General features: G+C 43.8%; 1 protein-coding gene across 4 annotated transcripts in view; it reads right to left on the bottom strand.

The window, feature by feature from the left end:
• The window catches only part of EEF1A2 (eukaryotic translation elongation factor 1 alpha 2), a 71,361-nt gene that overhangs the window by 31,121 nt on the left and 20,265 nt on the right, over window positions 1–19,975 (bottom strand). For all 4 annotated transcript variants that reach the window (XM_063959224.1, XM_063959227.1, XM_063959225.1 and 1 more), the window contains exon 4: window positions 19,416–19,712. In XM_063959224.1, the coding sequence (XP_063815294.1) occupies window positions 19,416–19,712 (297 nt within the window). The remainder of the gene's footprint in view (window positions 1–19,415; window positions 19,713–19,975) is intronic.

The following is a 19,975-nucleotide window of genomic DNA, read 5'->3' as shown; positions in this document are numbered from 1 at the left end:
ATCCCTCCTACAGACATTCTGATGATACTTAATATTTGTGGCTACCCTCTGGGTGTTTTGTGGGAAATAGCCACAAATATGGGTTGATAAATGGGCCCCTAAATCTTCTCTCTTATTTATTATTTCTCTGACGTCCTAAGTGGATGCTGGGACTCCGTAAGGACCATGGGGAATAGCGGCTGGGCACAGGAGACTGGGCACAACTAAAGAAAGCTTTAGGACTACCTGGTGTGCACTGGCTCCTCCCACTATGACCCTCCTCCAGACCTCAGTTAGAATCTTGTGCCCGGCTGAGCTGGATGCACACTAGGGGCTCTCCTGAGCTCCTAGAAAGAAAGTATATTTAGGTTTTTTATTTTACAGTGAGATCTGCTGGCAACAGACTCACTGCAGCGAGGGACTAAGGGGAGAAGAAGCGAACCTACCTAACAGGTGGTAGTTTGGGCTTCTTAGGCTACTGGACACCATTATCTCCAGAGGGATCGACCGCAGGACCCGACCTTGGTGTTCGTTCCCGGAGCCGCGCCGCCGGCCCCCTTACAGAGCCAGAAGCAAGAAGTGTTCCGGAAAATCGGCGGCAGAAGACTTCTGTCTTCAACAAGGTAGCGCACAGCACTGCAGCTGTGCGCCATTGCTCCTCATGCACACCTCACACTCCGGTCACTGATGGGTGCAGGGCGCTGGGGGGGGGGGGGGCGCCCTGAGGGCAATATAAGACACCTTGGCTGGCAAATCATCACAATATATAGTCCCAGGGCTATATATGTGATAAATTACCCCTGCCAGAATCCATAAAAAAGCGGGAGAAAAGTCAGCGGAAAAAGGGGCGGGGCTATCTCCCTCAGCACACTGGCGCCATTTTTTCTTCACAGTGCAGCTGGAAGACAGCTCCCCAGGCTCTCCCCTGTAGTTTTCAGGCTCAAAGGGTTAAAAAGAGAGGGTGGGCACTAAATTTAGGCGCAATATATGTATACAAGCAGCTATCAGGGGAAAAATCACTCAGTTATAGTGTTAATCCCTGCATTATATAGCGCTCTGGTGTGTGCTGGCATACTCTCTCTCTGTCTCCCCAAAGGACTTTGTGGGGTCCTGTCCTCAGTCAGAGCATTCCCTGTGTGTGTGCGGTGTGTCGGTACGGCTGTGTCGACATGTTGGATGAGGAAGGTTACGTGGAGGCGGAGCAGAGGCCGATAAATGGGATGTCGCCCCCTGTGGTGCCGACACCAGAGTGGATGGATAGGTGGAAGGTATTTAACCGACAATGTCAACTCCTTACATAAAAGGCTGGATGACGTAACAGCTGTGAGACAGACGACTTCTCAGCCCGCGCCTGCCCAGGCGTCTCAAAGGCCATCAGGGGCTCAAAAAACGCCCGTTACCTCAGATGGCAGACACAGATGTCGACACGGAGTCTGACTCCAGTGTCGACGAGGTTGAGATATATACACAATCCACTAAGAACATCCGTTACATGATCTCGGCAATGAAAAATGTGTTACACATTTCTGACATGAACCCAAGTACCACATAAAAGGGGTTTTATTTTTGGGGAGAAAAAGCAGCCAGTGTTTTGTTCCCCCATCAGATGAGTGAATGAAGTGTGTAAAGAAGCGTGGGTTCCCCCGATAAGACACTGGTAATTTCTAAAAAGTTACTGATGGCATACCCTTTCCCGCCAGAGGATAGGTCACGTTGGGAGATATCCCCTAGGGTGGATAAGGCGCTCACACGTTTGTAAAAAAAAAAGGTGGCACTGCCGTCTTAGGATACGGCCACCTTGAAGGAGCCTGCTGATAAAAAGCAGGAGGCTATCCTGAAGTCTGTATATACACACTCAGGTTCTATACTGAGACCTGCAATTGCCTCAGCATAAATAGTGCTGCTGCAGCGTGGTCTGATACCCTGTCAGATAATATTAATACCCTAGACAGGAATAATATTTTGCTAACATAGCGCATATTAAAGACGTCGTCTTATATATGAAGGATGCACAGAGGGATATTTGCCGGCTGGCATCCAGAATTAATGCAATGTACATTCTGCCAGGAGGGTATTAGAAACCCGGCAGTGGACAGGTGATGCTGCCTTTAAAAGGCACATGGAGATTCTGCCTTATAAGGGTGAGGAAATGTTTGGGGATGGTCTCTGGGACCTCGTATCCACAGCAACAGCTGGGAAGAAATTTTTTTACCTCAGGTTTCCTCACAGCCTAAGAAAGCACCGTATTTTCAGGTACAGTCCTTTCGGCTTCAGAAAAGCAAGCGGGTCAAAGGCGCTTCCTTTCTGCACAGAGACAAGGGAAGAAGGAAAAAGCTGCACCAGACAGCCAGTTCCCAGGATCAAAAATCTTCCCCCGCTTCCTCTGAGTCCACCGCATGACGCTGGGGCTCCACAGGTGGAGACAGGTGCGGTGGGGGCGCATCTCGGGAACTTCAGGGACCAGTGGGCTTGCCCACAAGTGGATCCCTAGGTTCTGCAAGTAGTATCACAGGGATACAGGCTGGAGTTCGAGGCGACTCCCCCTCGCCGTTACCTCACATCAGCCTTGCCTGCTGCCCTCGGAGTAAGGGAGGTAGTACTGGCGGCAATTCACAAGCTGTACTTCCAGCAGGTGAAATCAAGGTACCCCTCCTTCAACAAGGCCGGGGTTACTATTCCAAAATGTTGTGGTACCGAAACCAGACGGTTCGGTGAGACCCATTCTAAAATTGAAATCATTGAACACTTATATACGAAGGTTCAAGTTCAAAATGGAATCGCTCAGGGTGATTATTGCAAGCCTGGAGAATTTCATGGTATCACTGGACATCAAGGATGCTTACCTGCATGTCCCTATTTACCCTCTTCACCAGGAGTACCTCAAAATTGTGGTACAGGATTGTCATTACCAATTCCAGACGTTGCCGTTGGTCTGTCCCCGGCACCGAGGTATTTACCAAGGTAATGGCCGAAATAATTATCCCGTACTTGGACGATCTCCTTATAAAGGCGAGGTCCAGGGAGCAGTTGTTCGTCGGAGTAGCACTATCTCGGGAAGTGCTACAATAGCACGGCTGGATTCTGAATATTCCAAAGTCGCAGCTGGTTCCTACGACGCGTCTACTGTTCCTGGGTATGGTTCTGGACACAGAACAGGATAAAAAGGGTTTCTCCTGGAGGAGAAGTCCAAGGAGTTGTCGTCTCTAGACAGGACCTCCTAATACAAATACAGGTGTCGGTGCATCAATGCACGCGAGCCCTGGGAAAGATGGTAGCTTCTTACGAAGAAATTCCATTCGCCAGGTCCCATGCAAGGATCTTCCAGTGGGATCTGTTGGACAAGTGGTCCGGGTCGCATCTTCAGATGCATCGGCGGATAACCCTGTCTCCAAGGGCCAGGGTGTCGCTGTTGTGGTGGCTGCAGAGTGCTCATCTTCTAGGGGGCCGCAGATTCGGCATACACGACTGGGTCCTGGTGACCACGGATGCCAGCCTTCGAGGCTGGGGGGCAGTCACACAGGGAAGAAACTTCCAAGGCTATGGAAAAGTCAGGAGACTTCCCTACACATAAATATTCTGGAACTAAGGGCCATTTACAATGCCCTAAGTCAGGCTAGACCCCTGCTTCAACACCGGCCGGTGCTGATCCAGTCAGACAACATCACGGCGGTCGCTCATGTAAACCGACAGGGCGGCACAAGAAGCAGGATGGCGATGGCAGAAGCCACAAGGATTCTCCGATGGGCGGAAAATCATGTGTTAGCACTGTCAGCAGTGTTCATTCCCGGAGTGGACAACTGAGAAGTAGACTTTCTCAGAAGAACGACCTCCACCCGGGAGAGTGGGGACTTCATCCAGAAGTCTTCCAAACGATTGTACACCGTTGGGAAAGGCCACAGGTGGACATGATGGCGTCCCGCCTCAACAAAAAACTACAAAGATATTGCGCCATGTCAAGGGACCCACAGGCGATAGCTGTGGACGCTCTGGTAACACCGTGGGTGTACCAGTCGGTGTATGTGTTCCCTTCTCTGCCTCTCTTACCCAGGGTAATGAGAATAATAAGAAGGAGAGGAGTAAGAACTATACTCATTGTTCCGGGTTGGCCAAGAAGAGCTTGGTACCCTGAACTGCAAGAAATGATCTCAGAGGACCCATGGCCTCTGCCGCTCAGACAGGACCTGCTGCAGCAGGGGGCCTGTCTGTTCCAAGACGTACCACGGCTGCGTTTGACGGCATGGCGGTTGAACGCCAGATCCTGAAGGAAAAGGGCATTCCGGAGGAAGTTATCCCTACGCTATTTAAAGCTAGGAAAGAAGTGAACACAAACCATTATCACCGCATATGGCGGAAATATGTTGCGTGCTGTGAGGCCAGGAAGGCCCCAAAGGAGGAATTTCAGCTAGGTCGATTTCTGCACTTCCTACAGTCAGAGGTGACTATGGGCCTAAAATTGGGTTCCATTAAGGTCCAGATTTCGGCTCTATCGATTTTCTTCCAAAATAGAACTGGCTTCACTGCCTGAAGTTCAGACTTTTGTTAAGGGAGTGCTGCATTGTCAGCCCCTGTTTGTGCCTCAAGTGCACCGTGGGATCTCAATGTGGTGTTGGATTTCCTGAAGTCGCATTGGGTTGAGCCACTTAAATCCGTGGAGCTACAATACCTCACGTGGAAAGTGGTCATGCTGTGGGCCTTGGCGTCGGCCAGGCGTGTACCAGAATTGGCGGCTTTGTCATACAAAAGCCCTTATCTGTATTTTATATGGATAAGGCGGAATTGAGGACTCGTTCCCAATTCCTTCCTAAGGTGGTATCAGTTTTTCATGTGAACCAACCTATTGTGGTGCCTGCGGCTACTTGGGACTTGGAGGATTTCAAGTTACTGGACGTAGTCAGGGCCCTGAAAAGTATATGTTTCCAGGATGGCTGGAGTCAGGAAAACTGACTCGCTATTTATCCTGTATGCACCCAACAAGCTGGGTGTTCCTGCTTCTAAGCAGACTATTGCTCGCTGGATCTATAGCACGATTCAACTTGCACATTCTGCGGCTGGACTGCCGCACCCTAAATCTGTAAAAGCCCATTCCACGAGGAAAGTGGGCTCTTCTTGGGCGGCTGCCCGAGGGGTCTCGGCTTTACAACTTTGCCGAGCTGTTACTTGGTCGGGTTCAAACATTTTTGCAAGAGTCTACAAGTTTGATACCCTGGCTGAGGAGGACCTAGAGTTTGCTCATTCGGTGCTGCAGAGTCATCCGCACTCTCCCGCCCGTTTGGGAGCTTTGGTATAATCCCCATGGTCCTTACGGAGTCCCAGCATCCACTTAGGACGTCAGAGAAAATAAGATTTTACTCACCGGTAAATCTATTTCTCGTAGTCCGTAGTGGATGCTGGGCGCCCATCCCAAGTGCGGATTGTCTGCAATACTTGTTTATAGTTATTGCCTAACTAAAGGGTTATTGTTGAGCCATCTCTTGAGAGGCTCAGTTATATTTCATACTGTTAACTGGGTATAGTATCACGAGTTATACGGTGTGATTGGTGTGGCTGGTATTAGTCTTACAAGGGATTCAAAATCCTTCCTTATTGTGTCAGCTCTTCCGGGCACAGTATCCTAACTGAGGTCTGGAGGAGGGTCATAGTGGGAGGAGCCAGTGCACACCAGGTAGTCCTAAAGCTTTCTTTAGTTGTGCCCAGTCTCCTGCGGAGCCGCTATTCCCCATGGTCCTTACGGAGTCCCAGCATCCACTACGGACTACGAGAAATAGATTTACCGGTGAGTAACATCTTATTTATTATAAACAGTTTCTTATATAGCACAGCATATTCCGTTGCGCTTTACAATTAGAACAACAGTAATAGAACAAAACTGGACAAAAAGAGACAGACATAGAGGTAGGAAGGCCCTGCTCGCAAGCTTACAATCTGTAGGGAAATAGGCATAGATACACAAGGATAGATGCTACCTATTGCATAATGGTCCACCAGATTGCTAGGTTCTTAATGGGTTGTATGATATGATCACCCAGTATTGTTGGCCAAGGGTCAGGAGGGAGTGAGAGTAAAGAACGACAAAATATGTGAGGTTATGTGTACTGTACAGAGAGGATGTAATTAGATAGGGAAGCACTGAAGGTTATGTTGGTGGGTTTGGAATTTGGTAGGCTTGTCTAAAGAGGTGAGTTTTCAGGGAACGTTTAAAGGTTTGGAGACTAGAGGTTAGTCTTATTGTGCATGGGAGGGCATTCCACAGAGTGGGTGAAGCCCGGATAAAGTCCTGTAATTTTGAGTGTGAACAAGTAATACGTGTGGGTGAGAAACACAGATCTTCTGCAGAGCGGAGATGTCTGGTAGGGAGATATTTTGAGATGAATGAAGAAATGTATGTTGGTGCAGTTTGGTTAATAGCCTTGTATGTAAGTAAAAGTATTTTATATTTAATACTGTAGAATACCGGTAACCAATGGAGGGACTGACAGAGCGGATCTGCAGACGATGAACATCTAGCGGGGAAGATTAGTCTCCCAGCTGCATTCAAAATGGATTGTAGTGGTGAGAGCCTATGTTTGGGAAGACCAGTAAGGAGACTATTGCAATAATCAATGCGGGAGATGATGAGTGTATTAGAGTTTTTGCAGTGTCTTGTGTAAGATAAGGACGTATTTTGGATATGTTTTTTAGATGCATGTAACATGATTTGGAGACAGATTGAATGTGTGGAACAAAGGACAGTTCAGAGTCAAGGATGACACCTATGCAGCGAGCTGTGTGGTAGGGTGAATAAGCGCATTGTCAACAGTTATGGAGATATCAGGTTGGTAACTACTCTTGGCTGGCGCGAAAATATTAACTCTGTTTTGGAAATGTTGAGTTTAAGGTTGCGAGATGACATCCAAGATGGGATGGCAGACAGGAATTCAGTGACACGGACCAATACAGATGGTGATAAATCTGGGGTGGATAGGTAGATTTGAGTATCATCAGCGTACAAATGATACTGAAATTCGAAGGAGCTGATTAGTTTACCGAGAGATGAAGTATAGATTGAGAAAAGCAGAGGACCTAAGACTGAGCCTTGCGTTACTCCAACTGATGAGAGGTAGAAAAGAGGAAATAGAATCAGAGAAGTGAACACTGAAAGAGCGATTAGATAGGTAGGATGAGAACCAAGGGCTGTGTCCTGAAGACCTAGGGATTTTAGTGTTTGTATGAGAAGAGAGTGGTCAACAGTGTCAAAAGCAGCAGAGAAATCTAGAAGAATAAGAAGTGTATAATGACCTTTTGATCTAGCAGTGACCAGATCATTCACTACTTTGGACAGTGCCATCTCTGTGGAGTGTTGGGCACGAAAGCCTGACTGAAGTGGGTCCAGTAAGTTGTGGGAGTTAAGAAAGTGTGTAAGGCGAGTGTAGGCAAGTCTCTCCAGTAGCTTGGAGAGACATGGGAGCTGAGAGATGGGACGGTAGTTAGAGAGAGTGTTTGGGTTAGAATTGTGTTTTTTCAGAATGGGAGTAATCACTGCCAAAGGTGTAGCAAGGTGTCATGGTGCCTGGAGCAAGGTATGTTTTGGTGCCCCCCACCCCTTTACTGAATATATATATACATATATTAATTATATATATATATTATAATAAATATATATAATATATATATATATTTTTTTTAAATATATATATATATATATATATATATATATAATATAATATATATATACATACACACACTTTTGAAAAACCTAGCATGGCTCTACAGTAAGTCAGCAACATCCATTATACTGCACGCACGCATTATTAATTATATATAGTGTGCCGCCCGGCGCCCACAGCCCCACACTATTGTCTCACTCTCAGCCAGGCACAGCAGGATGGACTCCAGTCCGTCCCTCTGAGTCTGGCCAGTGCCGCGTCCCCGCCCATCCGACGTCACTCACGTCATGACGTCAGACGCCCGTGCGTGTGACGCATGACGTCAGATGCAAGCCAAGACGCGGAGGGTAGGGGAGGTGAGCGGAGGAGGGAGAAAGTTGTTGCTCGAGCTGTCAGCTGTCAGTGACTGACAGCTGCGGCTGCGAGCGGCCTGCAGCGGTTCCGGCGGAGTCGAGCTGCGGCGCCCTATACTGTCTTGGGCGCCTGGAGCTCGAGCTCCACCGGAACTACCCTCCCTACGCCCCTGATCACTGCATGCTTAAACAGAGAAGGAAAGATACCAGTAGAGAGACAGAGATTACAGATTTTAGTTAAGGTTGGGATAAGCACAGTAGACAAAGTTTTACTGACTTGTGAGGGTATAGGATCAAGAGGAGAGGTAGTGGAGTAGGAGGATGAAAAGAGTGTTGATACTTCATCTTCACTTGTGGGATCAAATGAAAAGAAAGTGCCAGAGGGTTCAGGAAGGGGATTGAGCAGGTCACTGGCTGAGTTAGAGCATACCATTTCATCTTGGATTTTATCAATCTTATTCTTGAAGTAGGAAGCAAGTCCTTGTGCATGGATAGTAGCTAGTGGGGGAGGTGAGGGAGGGCAAAGAAGTGATTTAAAAGTATTAAAAAGTCGCTTGTGGAGAGATTAGAGACTGGAAATATGTTTGTTTGGCAGTATCCAGGGCCTGACGATAGCAATGGTAGGTAGTCTTATATGAAAGAAAGTCACTCGGATTCCGAGATTTACCCCACTGACGTTCTTTACATACAGTTTTTGTGGGTGTCATGTTGATTTAGAGTGCCACGGTAGGCATCTAAGTCTACATAGAGTGTGATGGGTAGCTGGAGCCACTTCATTAAGGGCCCTCTCAAGAGTCTGGTACAGGTGGGATACAGCGGTGTCAGGTGAGGTAAATGTAGAGATTGGTGAGAGCAGTTGTTGCAGAGAGGTGGAAAGCTGTTGAAAATGTATATTGTTAGTATTTCTGCGGATTAGAGGAGACTTGCTTGGTTTTAGTGTCATACAGTTTAGAGTTTGTAAACAGTGTCACTGATTGAGAAGACTAAGGGGGGAATTCAGTTGGGGCTGAAAATTTTTTGGACGAACAAAAGAAAAACAGGCCTTGCCACAATTTTTTGCCTGATATTTTGTTGGGGAAAATCAACTGCAGCCTGATTAGTTTCCGAACCCATGGCTTTTCACAGATGCGATTGCGAAAACAGGTCATTTATCGGGTGGATAAAAAAATCCTTAATAGTGACAGCTTTCGGAGCTAATTGGATGGCCCCCGATGGATCAATTGGCTGCAGTAATTTACAGCGGCTAATTAAATTCCCCCCTAAAGCAGTGATTATTTATGGTAGAAAGTACTGAATATTACAGACACTTTGAGTTACTACTGCAATTTCACAGAAAATCTCACTGAGGCAGCTGAGCAACACATTTTCCTGGTGATACAGGCCCAGGGAGGCCCAGAGCTAACAGCTGACTTTGCATTTTGTTGGACCAGTCTCACCGAGCCAACTCACACATTTGCAATGAAGCTGCACAAAAGCAGATTAGTTATTTAAAAAAAAAAAGCCTTAGTTTTGACTGAATTGGTCATTTAAGGATTATGAACGCAGAATAGCAAAGCCAAACTGGTATTGCAGCATCATAATGCTTGTTAAATAGCTATCTCTGTACTTGCTGACTTTTGTGAAGTGGCACGTACAGGTGGCATGGCGATGCGATTCGTGTCATTATGGCCCTCCATGTATAGCAGCAAGCCATGGGAACGCGTGTCTACAATTACATGATTCATAGTGCATTACATCACTAAGCCCTGTCCACTTCACTTGGGCTTTAGGAGGGTTCCCTGATCTCCCACGATACAGGGAGAAGCCAAAATCTGGGAGTCTCTCTGACATTCCGGAAGCATGCAATTCCCATGCAAAAGCATAGTTGGCAAGTCTGTAATCATATTGTTATTGCTCCCACATGTGCTTTATAAATAAAAACAAATTGATTCTTAAAAATATTATATTTATATATTAAGCACAATAGAGCAAGATATCTGGCGCATCATTTGTTTCATTCAGCTGAAATTGTGACCCCATAAACCTGACTGTCTTAAAAAGTGAAACGACTTTAACCACCTTAATTTAGTAACTCAGGAATAATCTATTAAAGCCGGTTCATTGCTGACTGATTTAAAGGCCTTGTTTGGGTCGTAGAAGTCCTGCTTTACAAAGTCATTACTGCTGGCACAGTGCCCACTCTTTTTATAACTGGGTTTATAGGATCTGATAACTGAGGAATGGTACGGGCCTTCCAGCGTCATACTGATGAGTCAGGAATATGTACTTTTAAATGGAGAGATAGTATTTGGTGGCGGGGCGGGAGTAAAGTTACCTTCCATTTTATACTTTCCTGTTACTGCCAAGAGAACTACAGATGAAATGAACAGTTGTGTGCTACTGAGACAGTACAATGGAGACTTGTCGCTTGCAAGTCTGAATGGCCTTCTAAGGAATGCAAATAACAGAATCCCATTGCACTCCATAGTGCATACAGTACAAAAGAGAGAATGGGGTTGTACTAATAAGGTGCACAGAGAAATGTAATAAAATATAATAAAATATAACTTTTATTTATTAATAAAATAACGATATTCGGTCAACTTGCGAAATATAGAGGTAAAAAGAATAGAGATTCAAGAATGTGCTCTAAGATAGGAAAGTGATGAAGATTAAAAATTCATCCGCTCCGATGATTGCATTGGCTATTATATATATTAATATATTTATGTGTGTACCACAAAAAATGTTTTAATAAACAAATGAACGCTGATGTGTCTCTTCTGATTCGAACAACTGTGGCTATCTGATATTCTTTTGTTGGTTAATAAATATCATGTACTACCAGTCTATGCACCCTTCACCAATCACACAGAAATGAAATATCCAGCTATTGGGTCATAGTATGAATAAAGTTGCAATTGTGCAGTGTGTCTAGATGTCAATTACTCCGTAAATGGGTGAGCTACAATTGTGAAAATGAGCTTGGAAGACAGATGTGCTGACTATATTTGCTGCTCATACCCCATATTTGCCTGGCACAGTCAAAAAAAGTCACTATCTGTTGTGTGGGGACAGCCTTTAGGAAACGAGGTATCCGTATCCTAAGTCCCGTGACGGGAGGATGACAACACTACAGTATTGTAAAATAATCGATATTAATTGTCGTGTGTTGCCATACTGATAACAGTTCAACTGAGTTGTCCCTCATGCATTTTAATATGGTGTACGATTGAGACTGTGCTTTGATGACATGGAGGCGGCAGCGCTGCAGCAATGTCCCACTTACCCCGTATATAGTTGGTAAGTATTGCCTCATATGTCCTGATTTAATACATTGACCTCTAGAGCATCCAAAGTATAAGATGCTATGAGTGGTAGCGCTGTTTATTGGCAATAGGACAGTACCTATACTACAACAGCTGTAATTAATTAACTGATCCAATATTCCTGTATTGACCCTGTAGCAGTCATCTGTTCTGACACAATACAAGCCAATTTTATTGTGAGATAGAATGAGTTAAGCACGACTTTTTTGTTGTGAGTAGAACTATGCTACAACGATTACACCAACGTTTGTCCTATTAACGGGGATTCCCGTCCTGGCCGTGCTGTGATTCTCAATCTCTGATACATTCAAGATACAAGCTACTGCTAAAAAGAGTGCTATGGTTTGCAAATAAACTGGGAGTTAGTACTGCATCAGCATGTAGTTGATCAGCATTGGTCCGATCAGCGGGTATTCCCGTGCTAGCCGTGCAGTACTGATTGCCAACAGTTAGAATATATAATTTACATGCTGCTGCTAGTGAAGATGTTACTGGTTAAAATAACAATTAACATGGATGTCAGAGCTGCAACGGTTTCTAATTGATCAGCATTTGTCCGATCCACGGGGTATTCTCGTGATCACCGTGCAGTAATCTGACAACCGCGGGTACACATGACATGAAATTTATCAATGTAAGAGCATCGGAGCAGAAGTGGGTGCCGATGCGCGCATTTCGCATACAGCTTTTTCTAGGCTTAACCCGAGTGTCTGCCCTGACAGGCTATTTATTAGTTTGAACGGGCCAATCCCGAGCAATCTCATAGTCACATGACCGACTGTTCTAATTCACGGCCATCACTGCACTGATTATTCTTGTCCAGACATATTCAATCTGTCATTAATTAACCTAACTACGAGATCCTATGTGGTACTGATAGTACCCATACATGTATTGTGATGAAAGTGCTTCACTTTCAGTGTACTGTCATATCCTGCTTCGTTATTACCCGTGTGAATTTTTAATGGAAAGGGACAATGATGCTATAGAGCTCCATAATGGTTGCCCAATCCCTCTGGTGCCATGTTTAACCCATTGTGAATTGTGACTTCCCACTGTCCATAATATATGTTAAGATAGGGAAATGCTATATATTTATCTGATGTTTTTGAACCCAGCTTGTAGCTGTACGGCCGTTAATAATGGTTCCTCATAGCTTTAAAAATTCCCCTCTGTCACCCCCTTTAAGGGAGATCCCTCACACTGGTAAGTGCTATGCATTAATATTAAAAGTGAAATACAATGAATGCCCGAATGCTACACTGTCCTAACTGTTGGGGCCACCTGTCGTGTGATTCTTCTTCTGAGCGATCTGGATTGTTACAATAAATATTGATTGTCCTACCCCTACACTGCATAATATCCTGTAGGAATCATTAATGATAAATAAGTAGTGACCCTATGGCCACTACATTGTGCATCTAAATATTTTGCACCACGTGAAGAATTCGAATAGGTTGGTAAGTGATCAATATTCAAAACAATCTAAAAGTGCTAATTCTCATGTGTCATACTCCCACTGCTCTTTTAAGACGGCCGTGTATCTTTTTTCGATACGCAAATCAAAATAGTTCTCTTTAACCCTAATTAATTATTGAGAGTGAACCGCCGATGATGCTACTGAGCTACTGTGCAACCTAATAATGATGTGAATTCCATGTGATCTAATTGAAGCTAGTGGTGCGTGACAATCTAAGCCTATACTGAAAGATAGTGTATGGGAATAAATGCGGAGTGAAAAGAAATGTTTCACCTGATTTGGTGAGGACACCCCTCACTAACGAGAGGTCAGTGTGTGACAATATAATGTGATAATCCAAGATAAATTAAAATGTATGCTAGGTCAAGTGCCATGAAGTGTTGAATAAAACAGAAAAAAGTGAGTGAAAGGGGGTGAGAAAAATATGTGTCAAAATTCATGTGACTAAAGTGCAAAACTAATGTTGGCGCATTGAACATGATTGTTTCGTCCTGCCTACTGGTGACATGCCCTTTTGGATCACGTGTAGTCTGACCCTAATAAACATTGGGAGCATGCTTCGGATGCCGTGATATGGTAGGTACTGATAATCCAATCCTTGAGAGATAGATATAAAATGATAAAGTGAGGACAGAATTAGTAACTTTATTATACCCCTATCATTTAGAGGGTAATTTATAACCCCAGGGTCCCAATACATATGAGAAGATTTAGCCTGCTCAGGATTCCTCACAGTACAATTGTGTTATCAGGGTGGCGTACTTAGAGTGGCTGGTATTATCTTTGGATACCAGCAGCATTAAATCAACAGCGTCAATAACATCATTGTAATAATAACAGCAGACCTCTCTGTTAAAGTGGGCTTTTTGGGAGGAGGCAGAATTAAAATGCCAAGCCTATCTCTCAAGGATTGGATTATCAGTACCTACCATATCACGGCATCCGAAGCATGCTCCCAATGTTTATTAGGGTCAGACTACACGTGATCCAAAAGGGCATGTCACCAGTAGGCAGGACGACACAATCATGTTCAATGCGCCAACATTAGTTTTGCACTTTAGTCACATGAATTTTGACACATATTTTTCTCACCCCCTTTCACTCACTTTTTTCTGTTTTATTCAACACTTCATGGCACTTGACCTAGCAAACATTTTAATTTATCTTGGATTATCACATTATATTGTCACACACTGACCTCTCGTTAGTGAGGGGTGTCCTCACCAAATCAGGTGAAACATTTCTTTTCACTCCGCATTTATTCCCATACACTATCTTTCAGTATAGGCTTAGATTGTCACGCACCACTAGCTTCAATTAGATCACATGGAATTCACATCATTATTAGGTTGCACAGTAGCTCAGTAGCATCATCGGCGGTTCACTCTCAATAATTAATTAGGGTTAAAGAGAACTATTTTGATTTGCGTATCGAAAAAAGATACACGGCCGTTTTAAAAGATCAGTGGGAGTATGACACATGAGAATTAGCACTTTTAGATTGTTTCGAATATTGATCACTTACCAACCTATTCAAATTCTTCACGTGGTGCAAAATATTTAGATGCACAATGTAGAGGCCATAGGGTCACTACTTATTTATCATTAATGATTCCTACAGGATATTATGCAGTGTAGGGGTAGGACAATCAATATTTATTGTAACAATCCAGATCGCTCAGAAGAAGAATCACACGACAGGTGGCCCCAACAGTTAGGACAGTGTAGCATTCGGGCATTCATTGTATTTCACTTTTAATATTAATGCATAGCACTTACCAGTGTGAGGGATCTCCCTTAAAGGGGGTGACAGAGGGGAATTTTTAAGGCTATGAGGAACCCTTATTAACGGCCGTACAGCTACAAGCTGGGTTCAAAAACATCAGATAAATATATAGCATTTCCCTATCTTAACATATATTATGGACAGTGGGAAGTCACAATTCACAATGGGTTAAACATGGCACCAGAGGGATTGGGCAACCATTATGGAGCTCTATAGCATCATTGTCCCTTTTCATTAAAAATTCACACGGGTAATAACGAAGCAGGATATGACAGTACACTGAAAGTGAAGCACTTTCATCACAATACATGTATGGGTACTATCAGTACCACATAGGATCTCGTAGTTAGGTTAATTAATGACAGATTGAATATGTCTGCACAAGAATAATCAGTGCAGTGATGACCGTGAATTAGAGCAGTCGGTCATGTGACTATGAGATTGCTCGGGATTGGCCCGTTCAAACTAATAAATAGCCTGTCAGGGCAGACACTCGGGTAAAGCCTCGAAAAAGCTGTATGCGAAATGCGCGCATCGGCACCCACTTCTGCTCCGATGCTCTTACATTGATAAATTTCATGTCATGTGTACCCGCGGTTGTCAGATTACTGCACGGTGATCACGAGAATACCCCGTGGATCGGACAAATGCTGATCAATTAGAAACCGTTGCAGCTCTGACATCCATGTTAATTGTTATTTTAACCAGTTACACGGTGATTTTCAACCTTTCACGACTCGTGGCACGCCTAACAAGACTTTAAAATTCCCAAGGCACACTATCTTTACCCATGGGGGAAAAAAAACAACATATGTCCCCACAGATATCAAATACATTGGCCTCAACATTTATCGAACACACTGGGCCCCACAATAATTCCACATTTCCCCCCCCCCCACACACAAACACACACACAGTAGTGGCACACACACTGCACCCCTCACAGCCCCCACAGTAATGGTACACATACTGCCCCCTCCTTCCCTGTAATACAGGTTGAGTATCCCATATCCAAATATTCCGAAATACGGAATATTCCGAAATACGGAATTTTTTGAGTGAGATAGTGAAACCTTTGTTTTCTGATGGCTCAATGTACACAAACTTTGTTTAATACACAAAGTTATTAAAAATATTGTATTGAATGACCTTCAGGCTGTGTATATAAGGTGTATATGAAACATAAATGAATTGTGTGAATGTACACACACTTTGTTTAATGCACAAAATTATTAAAAATATTGGCTAAAATTACCTTCAGGCTGTGTGTATAAGGTGTATATGTAACATAAATGCATTCTGTGCTTAGATTTAGGTCCCATCGCCATGATATCTCATTATGGTATGCAATTATTCCAAAATACGGAAAAATCCGATATCCAAAATACTTCTGGTCCCAAGCATTTTGGATAAGGGATACCCAACCTGTAGTATACTACTCACAGCCCCCACTGTAATGTCAGCCCGAAGTGCTGTATATCAGAGCTGTAGTAGGATTAGGACAGGGCAGTCCGCACGCTGCAGCATACACCAGCACCAAGCGCAGCGGGAATGAGACGTAGTATGAGTGACCTATCAGCACGTCACCATAGGTCACGGACTGGGCAGCAGGAAAGCTGACTGTGCTGGCCGTGCACGACGACAGGAGAAGGATCCATGTATCGCAGGCTGACGGCGGCAGAGCACTGTCGGCGTGCGGCGGCGCACTGTGCAGGGCATCTCTGGTGGCCGGTGAACCGCGTGAACGGCAGGCTGCGGCACACCTGACAACCGCTGGCGGCACACTAGTGTGCCGCGGCACAGCAGTTGAAAAACGCTGCAGTAACATCTTCACTAGCAGCAGCATGTAAATTATATATTCTAACTGTTGGCAATCAGTACTGCACGGCTAGCACGGGAATACCCGCAGATCGGACCAATGCTGATCAACTACATGCTGATGCAGTACTAACTCCCAGTTTATTTGCAAACCATAGCACTCTTTTTAGCAGTAGCTTGTATCTTGAATGTATCAGAGATTGAGAATCACAGCACGGCCAGGACGGGAATCCCCGTCAATAGGACAAATGTTGGTGTAATCGTTGTAGCATAGTTCTACTTACAACAAAAAAGTCGTGCTTAACTCATTCTATCCCTCAAAAAAGTTGCCCTGTATTGTGTCAGAACAGATGACTGTTACATGGTCAATATAGGAATATCTGATAATTGGATCAATTAATTAATTACAGCCGTTGTGGCATAGGTACTTTCCTATTGCCAACAAACAGCGCTACCACTCATAGCATCTTATACTTTGGATGCTCTAGAGGTCAATTTATTAATTCAGGACATATAAACCAGTAACACCTTCACTAGCAGCAGCATGTAAATCATATATTCTAATTGTTGGCAATCAGTACTGCACGACTAGTACGGGAACACCCGCCGATCGTACAAATGCTGATCAACTATATGCTGATGCAGTACTAACATCCAGGTTATTTGTAAACCTTAGCACTCTTTTCAACAGTAGCTTGTATCTCGAATGTATTAGAGATTGAGAATCACAGCACGACCAGGACGGGAATCCCCGTTAATAGGACAAACGTTGGTGTAATCGTTGTAGCATAGTTCTACTCACAACAAAAAAGTCGTGCTTAACTCATTCTATCTCACAATAAAATTGGCTTGTATTGTGTCAGAACAGATGACTGCTACAGGGTCAATACAGGAATATTGGATCAGTTAATTAATTACAGCTGTTGTAGTATAGGTACTGTCCTATTGCCAATAAACAGCGCTACCACTCATAGCATCTTATACTTTGGATGCTCTAGAGGTCAATGTATTAAATCAGGACATATGAGGCAATACTTACCAACTATATACGGGTGAAGTGGGACATTGCTGCAGCGCTGCCACCTCCATGTCATCAAAGCACAGTCTCAATCGTACACCATATTAAAATGCATGAGGGACAACTCAGTTGAACTGTTATCAGTATGGCAACACACGACAATTAATATCGATTATTTTACAATACTGTAGTGTTGTCATCCTCCCGTCACGGGACTTAGGATACGGATACCTCGTTTCCTAAAGGCAGTCCCCACACAACAGATAGTGACATTTTTTGACTGTGCCAGGCAAATATGGGGTATGAGCAGCAAATATAGTCAGCACATCTGTCTTCCAAGCTCATTTTCACAATTGTAGCTCACCCATTTACGGAGTAATTGACATCTAAACACACTGCACAATTGCAACTTTATTCATACTATGACCCAATAGCTGGATATTTCATTTCTGTGTGATTGGTGAAGGGTGCATAGACTGGTAGTACATGATATTTATTAACCAACAAAAGAATATCAGATAGCCACAGTTGTTCGAATCAGAAGAGACACATCAGCGTTCATTTGTTTATTAAAACATTTTTTGTGGTACACACATAAATATATTAATATATATAATAGCCAATGCAATCATCGGAGCGGATGAATTTTTAATCTTCATCACTTTCCTATCTTAGAGCACATTCTTGAATCTCTATTCTTTTTACCTCTATATTTCGCATGTTGACCGAATATCGTTTTTTTATTAATAAATAAAAGTTATATTTTATTACATTTCTCTGTGCACCTTATTAGTACAACCCCATTCTCTCTTTTGTACTGTATGCTAGTTTGGTTGTCCTAGGTAGCACCCCCAGGAGATACGTACGAGGAATCCCTCATGACATACATTGGGGTATTTAAGTGAGGTTTTCTCCCTCACTGCAGTCAATTTACTGGATATTTGAGAGTGCAGATCTTTTCTTCAGTTCTTGTTGTCGCACTCCATAGTGCAGACAGCAACGTTACGTGACCAATAATAATGACATCAGCAATTTCTCAACCAACCACAGTAGTCCAAATTTCCATCACTGATCATAAAACTAGTTATTGAAATTTTTTTCATAGTTACTATACTATCCAATGTACTTTAGGCCTGATTCTGAGTTATAGCTATTGTACTGAACAATGTATTTTAGGCCTTGTCCAACGCCTCTGTGGCCACTTTTCCATATGGCCGTGCAAGCTTGCTTACTACCGGTAGTTTATGTGAATTTATGGGAATGCAAGAATCTGCCTTTGTATATTAAAGATCTGTGCACGTGGAAGCCTGTCCTGCCCACTGTTCTTACTTCCACAGTTACAGCAGTCACCATTAGTATCGGGACTGTCTGCACGCTGCAATCATGCAAGGAAATAGCCTTACAGCCCCACAACACACATGACACTCCCTGGAGACAGAAGACGTTGGTGTGAATCACATGGTCACCTCCCGGTTACTGCCCATACATGCCCATTTCACAGAGAGTGTGGTCCATCAACAGACGTATTAATCCATATGCATTAGCGGTCTCCATCCGTGTGCAGATGTCTGATCTGGTGCATGTATAGAAGCTGATTATTTTCTTTGGCGCATGCGCAGTGTACTGACATCTGCGGGATCCGTGTGCATTGTGACTTGTGTGCGACTCATCAGCCCATTACCTCAGCACATCTTAGCTATAGCCAATGTTTTAGAATGCCCTCTACCATCACTGCAAGAAATGTATCATATTAAGTTATAAAACTATATAATGCTAACATTTTGTTGTTATCCCTCGTCACCGCAACCCCTATCTCAGAAAAGAATGACATACCATTACCATACCTTACCAACCCCAATTTCCTCCTATTGCAGTCACAACAAATTTCACTACTAACCAGCGGGGATATGATGTTATATATAAAAACCGAAACACTTGTAAGCACTCTACAATATCACAAATAACGCTGACTGTAGACATAACTCCTCTGCATATGACTAGAAAACGACATCCTACAGTATGTCACTTACGTTAGGCGATGGCTCCAACATATTGTCTCCGTGCCAGCCAGAGATGGGTACGAAAGGAACAGTGGCTGGATTGTAACCAATCTTCTTGATGTAGGCGCTGACCTCTTTTACAATTTCATCATAGCGCTTCTCACTGTATGGTGGCTCGGTGGAGTCCATTTTATTGATGCCCACGATAAGTTGTTTAACTCCAAGGGTGTAGGCCAGCAGGGCATGCTCACGGGTCTGCCCATTTTTGGAGATTCCAGCTTCAAACTCACCAACACCTGCCGCCACTATCAACACCGCACAGTCTGCCTGGAAGGAAAAACATAGTATGGACTCATTATTTTGGAAACACATTACGGCTAAGCTGCTAACATTGCATGTAGGTGTAAAATGTGACATGAACTACTACACCATTAAATCATTAGCTTACAGAGAACTGTAATACTATCAATGCAATGTTATATGTACTGTTATAAAATCGCCAACACTGGCTTATTTCTTGCCAAAATCGAGCAATATTTTAATGTATGAGGAAACTAAAATACAGTAGGAGCACAAAAGTTATGTAGAAA

This window comes from Pseudophryne corroboree, chromosome 3 (assembly GCF_028390025.1).
Source record: "Pseudophryne corroboree isolate aPseCor3 chromosome 3, aPseCor3.hap2, whole genome shotgun sequence".
NCBI classification, from domain to species: domain Eukaryota; kingdom Metazoa; phylum Chordata; class Amphibia; order Anura; family Myobatrachidae; genus Pseudophryne; species Pseudophryne corroboree.
Note: the sequence above shows the minus strand (reverse complement) of the source record. Positions and strands in the feature narration are given on the sequence as shown.